Genomic DNA, 18,318 nt, shown 5'->3' on the forward strand with positions numbered 1-18,318 from the left:
TCTTCTTCCCTTCTTATTGGTGGAAAAGCAGCTGTACGGTGGAGCCATCTTGAGAGTGGCATCATTTTAGACACAACAGAAAAACATATTGGAAAGAGCTTGGAACCCAAATGGCTCCGCAGAGTCCAATTTAAAGGTTTACTTGTGAGGGAAATAAATTTCTTTTTATTTTTACAGTCCATTTAAAAATTAAAATATTGGTAGAATATACATAACATAAAATATATCATCTTAATCATTTTTAAGTGTACAGTTTAATAGTGTTAAGTATATTCACATTATTATGTAAGCAATCTCCAGAACTTTTTTTATTATGCAAAATAGTAAAGCTACATTCACTAAACAATGACTCCCCATTTTCCCCAGCCTCTGGCAACTACCATTCCACTATCTGTTTCTATGAATTTGAGTGCTCTTGGTACTATATATGTAAGTGGAGTCATACAGTGTTCATGTCTTTGTGACTGGATTATTCAACTTAACATAATGTCTGAAAGGTTCATCCATTGTACCATGTATCAGACTTTCCTTCCTTTTTAAGGCTGAATAACATTCCAATATACCCCACATTTTGTTTATCTGCTCATTCATCAGTGGCCACTTGGATTACTTCCACCTCTTGGCTCTTGTGAATAATATTGCTATGAACATGGGTGTAAACTTTTATCATCTTAAGCCATTATTATTTTAGAGCTTCTGTAGAAGCCAAGTCTATATCCTAACTAGGCAGCTTTTAAACTGTTTTAAAAATGTAATTCACAGTTACAAAGGCATTTTACATCATGACACAGAATATATATATATATTCTCAGAATATATATATTTTTTTTCATGAAGAAACTTATCCGTACTACATGGGGAGCTTTCTGATCTTTTCTATTTTATTTTTTTTTTTTAGGAAAAAAAGATCCAGTAAGTTGATTTTATATCCTTTTAATAAACTGTTACCCACAGTTTAAAAAACTGTATCATAACAGATCTGATCCATCATGTACTCAAACTATTCTGGGACCTGGAGAGAGAAAAATAATTATAACAGTCACAGTCATTGAGTGGGGAAGACAGGCAATCTGAGGAGAAGATGTATAAATAATGTGAGATAAGGACAGTAATGGAGGTGCATTAGGTCATCTCTAGAGGAAGAAAATGCTCGTAACATCTTAGACAAGTGGGGAAACAACTTATGAGGGGTAGTATTTAGTAGATTCTCCAAACAGAGCTAGCTAGTGGTTTACCATGTAGAGAAATCAGGGAAATACATTCTTGTAGATGGAAGAACAGGTGTGATGACACAGAGGCATAAATAATGACTGTGCAAAGAAAATGACGTGTAATTTAGTGAAGCAACCATGTAGGGAGGTGGAGTTGAGACTGCTAAGGCAGAGAGGCACCTCCGAGGCTGTGATATAACAGACCAAGGAGTCTGAACTTTATCCACATGGCAATGGACGACATTAATTAAAAGGAGGGAAGGCTAGGACCATACTTCCCTTCCCTCTTTCCTTCCCTCTTTCCTTCCTTCCTTCTTTCCTTCCTTCCTTCCTTCTTTCCTTCCTTCCCTCCTTCTTTCCTTCCTTCTTTCCTTCCTTCCTTCCTTCCTTCCTTCCTTCCTTCCTTCCTTCCTTCCTTCCTTCCTTCCTTCCTTCCTTCCTTCCTTCCTTTATTGTTTTGTACGATCTGACGTCTAACTTCTCCTAGAACCAGATTTCATGTGAGAATATCACTCTTTCCTGGAACTCACCACCATGTCAATTACCTTCACCGGTTTCCCCACTAGACTGAGTTTCCTGAGTTTCCTGAGGGCAGGGTCTCTTATATTTGTATTACGTGGATCCATCACAATCCTGACAGAAACATTGAAGCGCCTGCCCATTCTGAGTCCACATTGCCTCCTACCTATCTTCCCATTCTACCATGCTATCTTTTGCCCCCGACTTTGGGGCAGTGTGTTCCAGGAGGCACTACTGTGCCCTGGCCCAGGCCTACTCCCTGACACGCTCACCTTGGATTTCCGGGTAGAGAGCCATGAAAAGCAGACCCCAGCGCAGTGTCGTCGAAGTTGTCTCCGTTCCAGCAAAGAACAGGTCCAGGGTACTGACGATGAGGTTTTCGTCATTGAAGCTTGATGTAGGATTGTCCGCATGCTAGAAAGCACCACGTTTATTAGTTTATTCAGAGGGTGCTCAGTTGCCACAGCACACAGAGGCTTCACGTGGAAGGGAAGATCCCCAGGAGAAAGGGCTTTTCCCTCAGTCTCCTCAGGGGGCAGGGTCTTATTACAGCAATATCTTTGTTAGCATCTTCCTGCCCAACTGCTGGGAGCTATCATTAGTTTCGGTGGGTGAAAATCAAGACTATTATTTATGTGTATAATTTGGGAGAAGCTATCTGTAAGTGGAAAGAGAGGCTACGAGTACAGTGGAGAGACAGATATTGGGTTCCAATATCAGCCACACAACTCACTCTCTCTATGACCCAGGGCACGTGACCTAACCTCTCTGTGCACCACTTTCCTGTGTTATAAATAGAAATAACAAAACACACCCATGAAGATGACATTAGGAATCACGTGAGATGCAAAGGGCACACAGCAAATACTCGTCAAACATTTACACTGATACTAGAAGGAATAAACTGAATTCCTGTCATGTACAGTAATTTACACGTCTCTCAGTTAATCTTTTCCTCCTCGGTGGAATCTTTCTGATTCTATTAACCAATCCTCATGGCATTTCATCACCTTTATCTCTTCCTCGGAAAGCTTCAATTTGTCAACATTCCCTCCATGTGTGGTCCCATACCTGCACACCACATAGCAAGTGAAGTTTCCTCCTCTGAGCAGAAGTCAATGCTTCTATTAATATTATGCCAATAAGCTGAAATAAGGCAGGAGATGGGAAAGAAATCCACCATTCTGCCAACTTCCACAGTAGGAACAGATAGTATGATGAGTCAAAAACTGTGACATTACTGCAATGATGCGTGTTAATCAGAAGGGTTAGTGTGTTCAAAGCTACACATCCAATTCGGCTTTTTCTCCTGTTTCTTACCAATAATGTTGGGAAGCGGATGATATGGGGTCCCACTTAGGCACTGAGGATTAGCTCTGGCCTCCGACTCGGCTTTACTTGTGTTCTGCACTGGGGACTGAGGGAAGGGGTAGGTCACTGGGCACAGGTCCAACTAATAATGAAATGGTGCTCTGAGGCTCAGTTCTTATCTTTCCTTTTTTCATATTCCTTCAGCTATGCATATAGGGTACAGAATAGAAGATGAAAAGGCAGTATTTGGGCATTCCCAAGGCCTCAAGCCAAATGTCACCGAACCCCTGTCTTTATTTCTAATTACCTCATCCATCCTGACCTAATGGTCCTGTTACACTCTATGAAATACTGCCTCTATATTTATTCCCCTGTGGTAGGCTGATAATGACCCACAAAGATGTCCATGTCTAATTACTGGAACCTGTGAATGTTATCTCATATGGAAAAGGGACTTTATAGATATGATTAAGGTAATGACCTTGATATGGTTAGATTATCCTGGATAACCCCAGTGGGCCCAAGATAATCACAAGAGGCAAGAGGGTAGTAAGGGAAGATGGAAGGATGGTAGCAGAGAAGATGCTGCATTGATGGCTTTGACGATGTAGGAAGGAGCCATGAGCCAAGCAACATAGGCAGGCTCTAGAAACTGGAAAAGTCAAGGAAACAGATTCTCCTCTAGAGCTTTCCAAGGAGCCAGCCCTGCCAACCCTTTGACTTAGGCCCATCCAATTGATTTCAGACTTTTGACCTTCTGAGCTATAAGACAATAAATTTGTGTTGTTGTGAGTCACTAAGTTAATTTATTACAGCACCAATAGGAAACTAGTATATATACTTCCCCCTCGCCCCCATTTGTTCTTTAAAAACAAAACACAAGAAACAACTTTGGTTTCCTCACCTTTTCTATTTCATTGAGGTATGCATCAATAAAGTCCCTTGGTTTGTCAGGATTCCAATCTCTCCTGTGGTTTTCAATCACACGGGCAATAAACAATTGCAGTTTCTCCCATTTGACTAAGACTGTTTTGTGGGGTCCAGGAATGAATTTCATTATCCATGGAAACATATTATGCAGCTAATTGAGAAAAACAAAACAATCATGGAGACAACATGGTGTCAGTTTTCCACTTTTTCAGATAACCTAGGTGTTCTCTTTCTAGCTTTTCTTTGTTTACACTTAGTTCTTCACTCTTCTCATCAGTCTTATCCCTCTTCTCAAACTTCCAGCAAAGCATTTCAGCCCTCCGTCCAAAATATATCCAGTTTCAGACCACTTTACACCACCCCAACTGATTTGTCATCGTAGTATAAACCACCATTTCTTACCCGAATGCTATAACAGCCTCCAACAGTTTTTGTTTGTTTGTTTTGTTTTTAACTTTTCTTGTTTTTTTATTGGGGAATATTGGGGTACAGTGTGTTTTTCCAGGGCCCATCAGCTCCAGGTCATTGTCCTTCAATGTAGTTGTGGAGGGCGCAACTCAGCTTCAAGTCCAGTGGCCGTTTTCAATCTTTAGTTGCAGGGGGTGCATCCCACCATCCCGTGCGGGAATTGAACTGGCAACCTTATTATTGAGCGCTCACCCTCTAACAAACTGAGCCATCTGGCCGCCCCCTCCAACGGTTTTTCAGATTCCATTCTTAACCCCATTCCCCATCTATATTCCATAGAACTTCCAGAATGATCATTTAACAGTTTAATCAGATCATTTCACTTTCTGGTTCTTAGTTCTTCAATGACTTTCCATGACGCACTTAAACTTCTACATCATTCTCTGAGCATATAAGCTCTACCTGAGCTGGCCCTGCAAACACCTGTCTCATCCTTTGCTGTCACTTCCTGCCATCTTACTTTCTCCAGTCCTGCCCCATTGGCCTCTGTGATGACATGAAGGATAGTCCTGTTTAGGCCTTTGCATTCGCTATTCCTTCCACCTGGAATGTTCTTCCTCTGAAATCTGTATAGTCCCAGCCCCTCACTTCATTAAAGTGCTGCTGAAAGGTCTACTTGGAGTGGTCATACCTGATGATCCCATAAGAGGCAGAAACACTGTCACCTCTTCCCATTCCTTTATTCTGTTTTGTTTTCTTCATGGCAATTATTGTTGCGTGTGAGTGATATATGTTATACATGTGTAACATATGTAAAATATATAATATATATATAGTAATATATATATTATATATGTACATATATAAATAATTATCATATATATATTTGTTAAATATATATATGTGTTTGTCTGCCTCCACTGAGGTGTAGTCTACATGTGGATAAGACATTTTTTGTGAAATACAGTAGTTTTGGAATATATTTTCTCTAACAGTATCTGGCTGTTTTCTACCAGATACTGCCCCTTCTTACCCTTCCAGGAATTTCTTTTCCCTGGGGAATGTCAGCTGGGTACCCACTGAACTCTCAGGACTCCCTGTGTTCTGTCTTAATAGAAAGGAGGAAAACGGAATCACTGAATTGGGGACTACCATGACTGGAAGTGAGAACAAGGAATTCATAAATAACTTTTACAGTAATAATAATAGCTCATATTCATTATGCCCTTTTCATGTGCCAGGAGTCATGCTAACTTCTTTATCCATTTTGGTGTGATGGATCCATAACCTCCAGGCAAAGATGCTAGCTAGGAATAAATAATAATAAATCCACTTCTGGACACCAGAGCGGTCCCTCAACACTTGAGGCTGGTTTTTCCCTAGAAGTATCTTCCAAATCCAGAAAATTGGCTGACAGACTAAGTAACTAAAAAGAGTTTTTGACAGACTCACAGTCCTCGAAGGACAAAAATGGAGTGCAGGGCCCACCAAGTGAGGGGTGAGATTTGAAGGCTAAATGTCTTTATTCTACCAAATTAGGAGTTTGATTATATCCTGTTGATGGGCATGTAAATACTGTAACTTTGGGAATCTTTAATGTCCTGGAATACACCTATATGTAGGAGAAATCAGTGGATGTACCCACAGGAACAGTTGTACTAGAATGTTTGTGGCAGCTTTATTCCTAACATCCAAAACCTGGAAACCACACAGGTGTCCATCAGCAGAGAACAGAGTAACAAAGAGTGACACAGTCATAAAATGGAATGCAATCAGAATTTTCCAAAAGAGCCACTAACACAGTTGAATCTCAAAACAACCTGCCAAGGGCGAAGCCAGGCACGGACGAGTACTTCTGAGGGAGGAGGGAGATGGCTGGTTTCGGGAGGGACGTGGAGAGGAGACTCAAAGGCACTATTGCTCTTTTTAAATAAAACATCGGCTCATATGTGCATGTCATATCACAAATATTGAACAATATCTTCAAAAACACTAGAGTCACAGACTGATTTTAGATAAGTTTGTGTTGAAGTCAGGTTTAAAAATTTATATTTTAGCTTAAGTAAACCCATCTGTGTCTGACATTAGCCCCAAAGTCCTTAACCAAGATATAAAAAGAGAACCCCTTACATGGCAAAAGATTGACATCTCCAGAGCTATGACCTCATCCAGCAACCTCAGCATTTCTTGGAATTGATCATCCTGGTACTCGAAGCGCTCCCCAAAGGTGATGGAGCAAATAATATTGGAAACTGCACTGTTGATCTGGAAATGAGGGTTAAAAGGCTGTCCTGCAGGTGGAACAAAAGATGGATCCTTCAGATTGGTTTGTTTCTGTTTTCTACTAGATTCTACTAGGTTGGCGCAAAAGTAATCATGGTTTTTGCAATTATTTTTAACCTTTTAAGCCACAATTACTTTTGCACCAACCTAATGCATGACATATGACGTACTGAGTACAGAAACACATGTGAAGCTCTGGCCACAGCACTTTACACAGGGTCTGACATATAGCATGTACTCAGGCCTTGGAAGTCAAACTGATGACCAGGGTTTAAAATCAGTAATGTCTTTATTTTTTTAAAAAGGATTATAAAATATATATACAGCTAACATACAATATTATATTAGTTTCAGGTACACACAATAGTTATTCAACATTTATATACCTAAAACGAAGTGAGCACCATAAGTCCAGCAACTATCTGACACTGTACCTCCCTCTCACAATATTATTGACTGTATTTCCCATGTTGAATATTACATCCTCATGACTTCTTTCTTTTTTACCTGGAAATTGGAACCTCTTATTCTGCTTCAACTTTTCCCCCCTTTTGTAATTTTTCAATTACAGTTGACATTCAATATTATTTTATGTTAATTTCAGGTGTTCAGCGTTGTGGTTAGACATTTATATAACTTAAGAAGTGATCACCTTGACTAGTCTAGTACCCACCTGGCACTGTACATGTTATTACCATATTATTGACTATATTCCCTATGCTTTAATTTGCATCCCCATGACTATTCTGTAACTTCTAATTTATATTTCTTAATGCCTTCACATTTTTCACCATCCTCCAAACCCCTTTCATCTAATACCCAACTGACACTATACGTAGTTATTAAAATATTATTGACTGTATTCCTTATGTTATACACTCATACTCATGACTACTTTGTAACACCAATTTCTACTTCTTAATCCCTTCCTCTTTTTCACTAATTCCCCAACCCCCTCCCATCTGGCAACCATCAAATTGTACTCTGTATCTATGAGTTTGTTTCTGTTTTGTTTGTTTATTTTGTTCTTTAGATTCCACTTATAAAAGAAATCACATTATATCTGTTTTTGATGTCTGACATACTCCACACAGCACAATTCCTTCCAGGTCCATCTATGCCACAGCATATGGTGAGAATCCATTCCCTTTTTATAGCCGAGCAATATTTCACTGTATAGATGTACCACCTATTCTTTATCCATTCTTCCATTGACAGACACCCAAGTTGTCTCCTCCTCTTGTCCACTGTAAACAATGCTGCAATGAACATATGGATGCACACATTCCATGGGAGTAGCATTTTGGTTTCCTTTGGATAATTTTCCAGAAGTGGGATTACTGGGTCCTTTGTCACTTGTTATGGCCTTTGTTTTAAAGTATATTTTGTCTGGTATAAGTATTGCTACCACAGATTTTTTTGCTTGTTTCCATTTTCATAAAATATCTTTTTCCCATCCTTTACTTTCAGTCTGTGTATGTCTTTTGATCTTAAGTGAGTCTCTTGTAGGCAGCATATATAAGGGTCTTGTTTTCTTATCTATACAGCTACCTTACCTTTTGATTGGAACATTTAATCCAGTTACATTTAAAGTAATTTTTGATAGATATGTCATTACTGCCATTTTATTATTCATCTTTTTCGTTTGTTCGTTTGTTCGTTTGTTTTTGGCTTAAAGAAGTCCCTCTAACATTCCTTGTAAGACTGGTTTGGTGGTGAGGAACTCCTGTAGTTTTTTCTTCTCTGGGAAGCTCCTTGTCCTTTGATTTTAAATGATAGCTTTCCTGGGTAATCTTTGTTGTAGGTCCTTCCTTTTCATCACTTTGATTATTTCCTGCCAATCCCTTCTGGCCTGCAAAGTGTCTGTTGAGAAATCAGCTGACAATCATATGGAGACTCCCTTGTAGGTAACTAACTGCTTTTCTCTTGCTGCTTTTAAGATTCTTTCTTTGTCTTTAAACTTTGACATTCTAATAATGATGTATCTTTGTGTGGGCCTCTTTGTGTTCATCTTTTTTGGGACTCTCTGCACTTCCTGCGCTTGTATATCTATTTCTTTCTTCAGGGTAGAGAAGTTTTCAGTCATTATTTCTTCAAATGGGTTTTCAATTCCTCGCTCTCTTCTCATGCTGGTGCCCCTATCATGTGAATGTTGGTATATTTGATGTTGTCCTGGAGGCCCCTTAAACTCTCCTCAGTTTTTTGGATTCTTTTTCTTTTTGCTGTTCTGATTGTGTTCTGCTATCTTATCTTCTAAATCACTGATTGATCCTCTCCTTCATCTAATCTACTGTTGATTCCCTCTGATGTATTCTTCAGTTATTGTAGTCTTTATTTCTTACCAGTTCTTTTTATGTTTTCTCTCCATTTTTATGATTCCTATGTCTTCGTTGAAGTTCTCCCTAAGATCACTGAGCATCCTTCTAACCAGTATTTGGATCTGTGCATCTGGTAGATAGCTTGTCTCCTTTTTGGTTAGTTGATTTTCTAGAGCTTTGTTCTGTTCTTTTATTTGGGAAATGTGTCTTTTTCTCCCCATTTTGGCTGCTTCCCTGTGTTTATTTCTATGTAGGGCTGCTATGCCTCTGAGTATCGGCCTTATGTATTTGGTGTCCTGAGGGATGCAGTGGTGCAATCTGCCTTGTCACCAGAGCATGGTGCTCCAGATGTTTCCCTTGTGTGGGTTGTGTGTGCCATCTGTTGTACAGACTTGACTGCTGTTTGCATATCAATAGGAGGGATTGACCCTCAGGAAGATTGGTTGCAAGGACTGGCTATGACTACAGTGGAAGACCTGTGGTGCAGGGGAAAACTCTAAAGAACAGGGTTCGGTTTAGCAGAGCTCTGGTGCCTGCCTAGTATGCCCTTTGTGTTTGTCATCCTTGGAGTTGGCTGGGTGATGATCTGGCCCAGTCTGAAGCTGGCCACTGGGACTGTCAGCCCTGTGGCCTCTTGGGAGGAGATCCAAGTTCTGTTGCAGTCTCTCCTTCCTGGGCCCAACTGACATGAGCTCCAAAGCAATCCCAAGATGGCTGCCATCTGTGCTGTGCTTGGCGGTGCCTCGAGAGGCCAATCTGTGAACGAAGGCTGGCTGCCACTGGTACTGGGCTTAGGGCTGTGCAGCCAAAAGTAAGGGACATGTGGAAGCCAGATGTTGCTTGTTTGTGTTTTGTGAACCTTTGAGAGATTTTAGGAATGTCTACAGTATGAGCCAAGGCAGGCCATTTATATGTTAAAGCCACTGGAAATGGCTAGTGTGTACCTAAATGGTGGGTGGAGTGTGGTTTCAGGGAATCACTAGGGTAGGGCAGCAGAAAGGTGATAGCCAGTTTGATGGAGACTCAGATATGGTGTATGCCTGCACCAGCATGTGTCTGTGCTCATCTGCATGCAGGAAGTGGGGAGGACTCAACAAGGAAGCAATGGCTTCTCCAAGCTCCTCTCTCCGGGAGAAAGCCACCCCTCCAGCCCTCACCCTGCAGCTAAACAATTCACTTCCTCCCCATATGTCCCTGGTGCCTGTTGCCTTCCATTTGCTGTCCTAATGCTGGAACTCAGAGTGAGTGAGTCCATCAGCGAGTAAGTAAGGCTTTGTGCTCTCCCTTTAAAAGGAGTGCCTGGAAGTGCAGCCCTCTTCCCCTCCCCGCCCCGCTTTGTCTCACTCACCCTAATCTCCACGGGTTTTCACAGCTAGAAGCAATGGGGACTTCTTTCCCTGGCACTGTCCCTGGAATGGGGAGAGGCTGTGATTTCTCACTCCTCAAAAGGGACCTCCACAGCCAAGATATCCCTCCCAGTTTTTATGGGTTACATGTGGGTGTGGGACCAGACTATTTTTTGTCTCTGCCCCTCCTACCAGTCTTCATATGGCTTCTTCTGTATGTCCATAGTTATAGGGTTTTGGTTCAGCTAGTCTTCAGGTGATTCTCAGTAATGGTTGTTCTGTGGTTTTGTTGTAGTTGATGTGGTTCTGAGAGGGGGTGAGCACAGTTTACCTTTGTCATCTTGACTAAAAATCAGATCTGTTATAACTTTAATCTCCATCTTGTTGTACTTAATTCTAGAGCTCCATGATGGCGGGGTCATGATTAGTTCATAGTTACATTCTCAGTGCCTAACACAGTGCTGGGCACAGGATAGGCACTTACGTGCTTCCTAAGTACCTGTTCAGTGAAGGAATGAGCCAGTCTTCTGCATCTGTCCTGAGAAACACTCACCGTTCTCCTCTTCTATTGTCTGGTTGAGGTGTTGGGTCTCCTCCTGTATGCGTTCCTCTAAGCTCCTCTTTCCTAAGCCAAAGTTCCTTAGTGTTGTCAGGGTGAACCTTCTCTGCTCCTTCCATACCTGGCCATTGGACATAATCAATCCTGAGAATAAGAAAGCCAATATTATAAAAAGAAAGCAAGCAATTTATATGGAGATATGTGTCAGACGGAGGGAAGGATAAGGGCATTAGGCATTTGAAAACTATACAGAGAAATCACCCCAAAGTAAGGATATAATTGCTGGCATGTATTGATTACAATGCCAGAAACTTTAGTATTTCTTATGCATTATGTAATTTAGTATTCACAAAAACTCTATGAGGTAGATATAATTATTACTCCCTTTTCCAATTTTGCTGATGAGAAAATAGAAGCACAAGGGATAAAGTAAACTTTGCAAGGTCACAGAGTTAGTAAACAGCTGAACAGACATTTAATTTCATCTCTGCCTGACTCTGAATCCCATACTTCATTTACTAGTCACATAGGTATATGAGGTCTGACAATTAAGTTTGTGAACTCATCTTGGAAAAATGCTACATACCTCATTACTGAATATCACTATGGTCACCTTCAAAGTACTCCCCTTGGGAAGCAATACACTGATGCCAGCATCTAGTCCACCTTTCAAAGCAATTTTGGAACTCTTTTTCTGGAATGGCCATCAGAGCTGTTGTCATATTACGCTTGATGTCCTGAATGTCTTCAAAATGTCTTCCTTTCAATATTTATTTTATCTTCAGGTAAAGAAAGAAGTCATTGGGGGTCAAACCAGGTGAGTAGGGAGAGTTATTTGTTTATTGGCTAAAACTCCCTCACAGTGTTGTTATGTAAGAGTCATGAATTGTTGGCAAAAAGTTCAGGTCGTCTAACCTTTTAACACAGCCTTTGCAGCACTTCCAAATAGTAAGCTTAGTTAACTATTTGTCCAATTGGTACAAATTCATAATGAATAATCCCTCTGATATCAAAAAAGGTTATTAACATCATTGCAACAAGTTTGTGAAATTAATTGTCAGATCTCGTATTCACGTATCTATGTTATGTTACATACCCTGTTTCCCCGAAAATAAGACCTATCTGGACAATCAGCTGTAATGTGTCTTTTGGAGCAAAAATTAATGTAAGACTCAATATTATATTTTATTGTATTATGTTATATATTATATTATATTATATATTAAAGACCTGGTCTTATAGTAAAATAAGACTGGGTCTTATATTAATTTTTGCTCTAAAACACGCTTTAGAGCTGATTGTCTGGCTAGGTCTTATTTTCAGGGAAACACGGTATTAAAAATGCACTCATAGGTAAGACAAAAATCCATATTTGTAAGCCATTTGTGGGTTTTATTGGAAAGGCCCCCTCTAAGCCTAGACCTTAACAGATGAAGAAATAACTGAAAAAAGCAAGGAAGGATGAATATTTCATGTAGCCAAAGGGAAAACACACACACATCTTGGTGTGTTCAACAGACCATTTGTTTTATAACATAGGTAAGGCCACACTCCTTTTCGGCTCTTCACTTCCAGAGCACTCTTCAACTCTGGCTTTGGTCTCCACCATCTCAATAAAATGACCCTCTTTGCTGTCAAATCCAAGGATACTTTGCAACCTCATCTTACTTGGTTTTTCAGCAGCTTGAGATACTTCTTTCTTGAAATACTCTCTTCCAATATTGCTCAAGAAACCACACTCTGCATGTTTTCTTTCTAATTCTCTGACAGTAGAGAACTTCCCCTAACTTCTGCAATTTCATCTGCTATGAAATTCTGAAATGATGGAGCTCTTCAAGATAAGGTCTCCCTTCTCACCCTATACTCTTGGGAATTTTCATCAAGTCTTAAAATTTTAAATAACATCTATTGATAGTGACCATCTATCTCTGTCTCTGTGCTCCAGACACATATATAACTGTCTGCTTGACTTTGCCAACTGAAAGGCATTTCAAACAGCATATCCAGAATTGAATTCATACTTTTCTACATAAACCTCACAGCCTGAAGGCAACCAAACACCCTGTATACTTCCAAATCTTCCTTCTTTCCATCATTTACCTATTTGTGTGTCCAACTCAACACTTCATTCTCCCTCCATTCTCCTTCCGATTAGGTCATCATGTCTTACTGGATTTAGATCCTGAATCTCTTCAATCCATGCATCTTCACTGCCACTGTCCCAGTTTAACCTGGTATATTGTCATTTATTGCCATCTCCCATATCCAATCTACAGCCTTCTCAAACCTAAAAGGCTAAAATAGTCTCTTGTTTCCATGATTCTCTTATCTCCATTGCAGACCAAATGTTTCTAAAATGGGCAGTGTAAATATGATGATTCCATTCTTTACTGAAAGCTACTGAAGAGCTTCACTGTTAGTATGATAAAAACAAACATCTTTAACAAGCACTTACTTGCATTTCTGGACAAGCTCAGAAGCTTCATCTCCATTTAACTATCTCCATTTAAGCTTTGTGTTTGCCTCATTGGCCACTTTTTCAGTTCCTCAAGTTCAATGTCCTTCATAACTCAGGGACTCTTTATATTCTATTCCCTCTGCCTGACTGTTTCTTCATTTATTAAATTCATTGTCACTTATTTATGTAAGTTTTTCCATAATCTCAGCAGTTCATTAGATACCCCTAGTAAGTATACTTACCCTCATAGCACAAGGCTTTAAATTATTATAGTTAATTGACACTGATTTTTTTCTCTGAATGGAATTGGACTTACATAAGGACTTGTAGTTTATCAGTTCTACTCACTGTTATATGACTGATACCTAGCACTGAGATTCCCAAAGGAGATAATAACTAGAGGGAACAGATGTAGGGTTAACGGATAAAATATTTCAAAGAGGAATTGGGAAGCACCTGATACAAATGGTGCCTTCGTAGAATAATAGAATTGAATTTAGATTTATAAATGTTTAAATTTACTTAATTACAATTTAAAGTATTCATGCCAAACTGGTTTAACAAAGACAGAAAGGCTCGAGATACTCTGTCAAACACACTTTAATGAAAACGCATAAGGAACTATAGGCAGAAAGAAGGAATTAATAAGCAGCAGAAGGAAGAAGATCCACATCCATTTCTAGAGGAAGGGGTCGATGGAAAACCAGAAAAAGCGAATGCATTGCCTCTTTCTCTGCTATAATTGAATGATGGGTTACTTGTCAATCATAGCATCTAAAGTGAGTTCATGCAGGAGATGCAACTTTTCCCAAATCCCTGACATTAATGCTCACCCTGCCGAATCCTGTGAGAGGGTACCTTAAATAGGGAAATGTGAGCATCCAACTTCCTTTAATGGCAGGAATTTTATAATGGGCTTGTCTCTGGGGAGTGGTGGAGAATTATAGTCACAGAGGCACCTTGAACAGACCTTAAGAATATTAAACATATACATCTTCCATTGGTCAAAAAACTTACCATTGTTCTTAAAGATATGGTCTCGGACAAGGGTTACGGCACGATTTACAAACTTTTGATCCTGGTGGACAAGCGCTTCTTTGATTAAGGGTAATCCAGTTATAGTAACTGTAGAGAAGTGACCAACTTCCATGCTTAAAATGTTGCCATATTTCTTCACATGCTGAAAAACAGTTCAATAATTACAGATGAATATGCACATGGCTGTGTGTGCAGGAAAGAAGGGAGTGTGTGTAGCTGGGCAGCTTGTATTGAGGGCAGTCTGCATGTGCATGCATGTGTGTGCTCACCTTAGTCTGATGGGAATATCTCTCCCTGTTTCCTTTTCTCCTCCTGTCAACCAGACTTAAATTTAATTCACTGCAGGACATGGACATGCCTTATAAAATATTCATTCATGTAGTCAACCTACACGAATTGAGCAAACATCTACCATCGTCCTGAAAACAAGTTATAAAGCTATAACTATAATGAAATAAATGGGTCTCTAAACTCAAGCATCTTAGAGTCTAGTGAAGGGAGGGATTTCAACACACGTGACTCACCAAAGAGGGCTGACATCTGTTTAGTGTAAGTCTGGTGTAGCAAGCATGGGCTTCTTAATAAATCATCTCTGTCTAACCAAAAGAGAATGTCCCTTTTCTTAATGTGGACTAGAAGATGGAAAATTCATTATAGGGCTGGGATCAGGTCGGGAGAAAAGCACTCTAGCTCCAGAGCCACATTTGAATCTTAGCTCTATGCTTCACTAGCTGTGGGCTCTGGAGAGAGTCGTTTCCCTCTTTTGAGCCTCAGCTCCCCAGCTATAAAAGGAAAAAATGATTCCTCCCTCAAAGGGTTCTGTGAGGCAGAATGGCAGCAGCAATGTGAAAGGCATTTTGCTTCCTGGTACCTGGTGCAGAGCCACTCGAGTCTCTGAGGAATCACCGGGCTCTGTGTGCAAAGGGATGTGGACGCATGCTCATGGTGACAGAGAGGACAGGCGCACATGGATGTGTGGGAGGAAGGCACTCGTGGTCACAGAGGCCCACATTCCTGGGTTTCACGTTAAGCCCCTTTCACGTTTTATCATACTCAATCTCACAACCACCCTAAGGTAGTAATGATTTTCCTTGTCTTTCAGAAAACGAAAATGAGTCCTAGCTGAAGTAAGGTAGCCAAGGTGACAAAGCTATTGAGTGGTGGAGAGAATTTGGCAGGCATTCCATGAGATTGGAGGACAAGAACATGAACCTGAGTTGGTGCCGGGACCTAGTGGGTGAGTTTAGTGGGAGAGAGAGTGAAAGTGAGAATGAGAGGGGGAGCGGTGACGAGAACGGAAAAGCGTGTGGGTGTGTCATGAGGATGCACAAAGGTGCAGGTATGTGCAAGATGGGTTGAATAACAGTGAATGGTCACCAGTCAAAGTCTTTCCTGACCTGTCTATTCAAGAGACGACTTTCATAAAACCCTGCCCCTATGTCTTGTCCACCAGGCTGTGTCACGTTGCTGGCAGTGGATGAAATAGAAGGGCTTCTTTTTCTCCAGGTGTGTGTGGCCCCTCCTCCCTGATTCCCAAGCACTTATGCTCCCCCATGTCACCCTTAGTGTCCGGAACGCCACCACCCCCATCAGAGCAAATACAGTGGATTCAGTGTCATTCTACCTCCCTGCTCCCACATTAAAACACTGAGCCTGACTCAATCTTTCCATTGTTCTTATGACCCAGAGACCTCCATCAATCTTTGTACATCTCTAGCACAGTATGTCATGTCTTGCTAGAAAGCATTGAGCCAAGATTCCATCTCGAGCTGGTCTGCCTCTAAAGCACATGTGTTTACTTCTAACAAACAGCAGGGAATGGGGTCATGTAAATCAAGCAGGTTTTTTATTTCATCTTGCTGAATGCCAGGAGGAACTGTTCAGGCTTCATAAAAGGAATTCTTGATTACTGTAGGATACTCATTAAGGATGTTTTAGAACAGCTGAAAATCTCAGGTTAAGCCAAATGACTCCTACCTGATTATGAGTACTACCTAGAATCTCAACCTGCACTTGGAAGGCACTCTGCACTCCAGTAGTTGTTATGAAATGAAATTCTTCAGAGTTCCATCTCTACCTGCTCTCTGCCACTGTATATTTCTAGACCAATACTACTGGATAATCTTTATGGTATTATCAGCTATGTAAACATGGATAGGTCAAATGATCTCTTGAAATCCTGGTATTGACTGTAGTTATATATTACAATTTTTAAGTGTACTGTACCAGACACTGTGCCAATTGATTTATGTGGAAATAAGTGTATGACCCTCAGAAATCAGAGAAGTCTTTGTAAGGTAGGGCATACTTTTCAATGTACAACGTTGAATGAGTCATTAAAAAAAAACTAGACCGTAAGGGAATGAAAGTAATTAAAAATAAGATGGTTCAGTGGGCTAAAACAGGCTTAAAACAAAAAATGAAAATAGAAAAATAAAGAGAAAGCATTAACATAAGAGCTGTAAAAGGCAAAGAAAAGTAACAGGGCACAGGATATTTAATACGAGAGATAAAAATTCCAAATGTAGCATTAAGTAAATAATAAGATGGAATAAAATAATGTTTAGAATAAAGAACAATTAAAGTTGGAGGATTAGTGAGAAAAGAGATTGAAACATGATCATGAAGAGATATAAAGTTGAGAGAGATCCTGCTTAATTTAAGTCATTAACTTAAGAACCAAAAGACCAAAGAGACAAAGAAAGAGAAAGGAAAAGGAAGCAAGTGTGTACTGATTCTGACTCCTACCTGCCCTAGGTCAGAGGGTCTGTTCCTCTGAACTCTCACCAGCAGTGAGCAGTGTGTGTGTGTGTGTGTGTGTTGGGGGAGGTGTGGGTGCAAGAAGAGGTGAGATTCCCCATTTCACATAACTATATAATAAAATGTCTCAGTGTATATTTACAGCTTTTATAGTTAAAAAGCATTTCTATCCAATAAACCAAAAAGGAAACCTAAGGAAATAAGGACTAAAACTATATCACAGTGGTTCTTAACCTTTTTTGAATCATAAAGTTTCTTGAAAATCTAATATTTAAGACATATATATTATAAAGTGGAGAGGGTAAAGGGACCAAAATGATCATAAGATATCTGTAGTCCACTTGAAGTGGTAAAATGTTGAAACTAGCAGACTTCATTAAGCTATGTATGCATCTTGTAATCTTTAGAGCAACCACTTGAAATAAAATACAGAGATATACTCAAAACCACTAAATTAAAATTGAATTCTTAAAAAAAAATGTTCAAGTGACCTACAGGAAGACAGGAAATAAGAAACAGGCAGAAAAAAAGAGAGGAAAAAATAGAAAATAAATGACAAAATGGCAGTCATAAGATTAACATATCAATAATTATGTTAAATATAAATGATCTAAATTCACCAATTAAATGTGATTGGCAGATTCAGGCAGCAAACAACCACTTTGTAGCTCCTACTGGGTCACAGGCAGTGGGTGAACTCGGCCTGCACAGGAGCACCTCCAAGAAGCTCCAGAACCAACATAACTGCAGGTTAGCTTCAGGCCACAGCAGAGCACCACCCAATTAGCCCCTCAAATGGCACACATATCAAGACAGTCTCAACAAGTACCACAGTACTGGGGCAAATTCCACTCAGTGGCATAAGCCCCTCACATAGCAGGTTGTATGCTGTGGATAGGGCCAAATCCTACAGACAATAAGCCTGAGTGTCTATCCCACTTACTTACATGCCAATAGCCATCAAGGCTCAACTATAACAGGAGGGCACACACAACCCACACAAGGGACACACCTGGAGCACCCAGAGCAGGTGACCACGGAAAATGTGCCAGGGCTCAAAGGTTACCTACTACATAAGGCCATGTGGCCAATTTGGGAGACATAGCTGATGTACCTAACACATAGAAACAAACACAGAGAGGCAACCAATATGAAGAAACAAAAAAAATGCATCTCA

The 18,318-nt window shown here is 40.2% G+C and overlaps 1 protein-coding gene across 2 annotated transcripts in view; it reads right to left on the reverse strand.

The window, feature by feature from the left end:
* LOC117026547 (cytochrome P450 2J2-like) overlaps positions 1–18,318 on the reverse strand; it is a 45,794-nt gene that overhangs the window by 8,597 nt on the left and 18,879 nt on the right. For both annotated transcript variants that reach the window (XM_033113335.1, XM_033113334.1), the window contains exons 2-6: positions 14,361–14,523; positions 10,880–11,029; positions 6,510–6,670; positions 3,946–4,122; positions 2,003–2,144 (exon numbers count right to left, since the gene is read on the reverse strand). In XM_033113335.1, the coding sequence (XP_032969226.1) occupies positions 2,003–2,144; positions 3,946–4,122; positions 6,510–6,670; positions 10,880–11,029; positions 14,361–14,523 (793 nt within the window). The remainder of the gene's footprint in view (positions 1–2,002; positions 2,145–3,945; positions 4,123–6,509; positions 6,671–10,879; positions 11,030–14,360; positions 14,524–18,318) is intronic.

Source organism: Rhinolophus ferrumequinum, chromosome 9, assembly GCF_004115265.2.
Source record: "Rhinolophus ferrumequinum isolate MPI-CBG mRhiFer1 chromosome 9, mRhiFer1_v1.p, whole genome shotgun sequence".
Lineage (NCBI taxonomy): Eukaryota > Metazoa > Chordata > Mammalia > Chiroptera > Rhinolophidae > Rhinolophus > Rhinolophus ferrumequinum.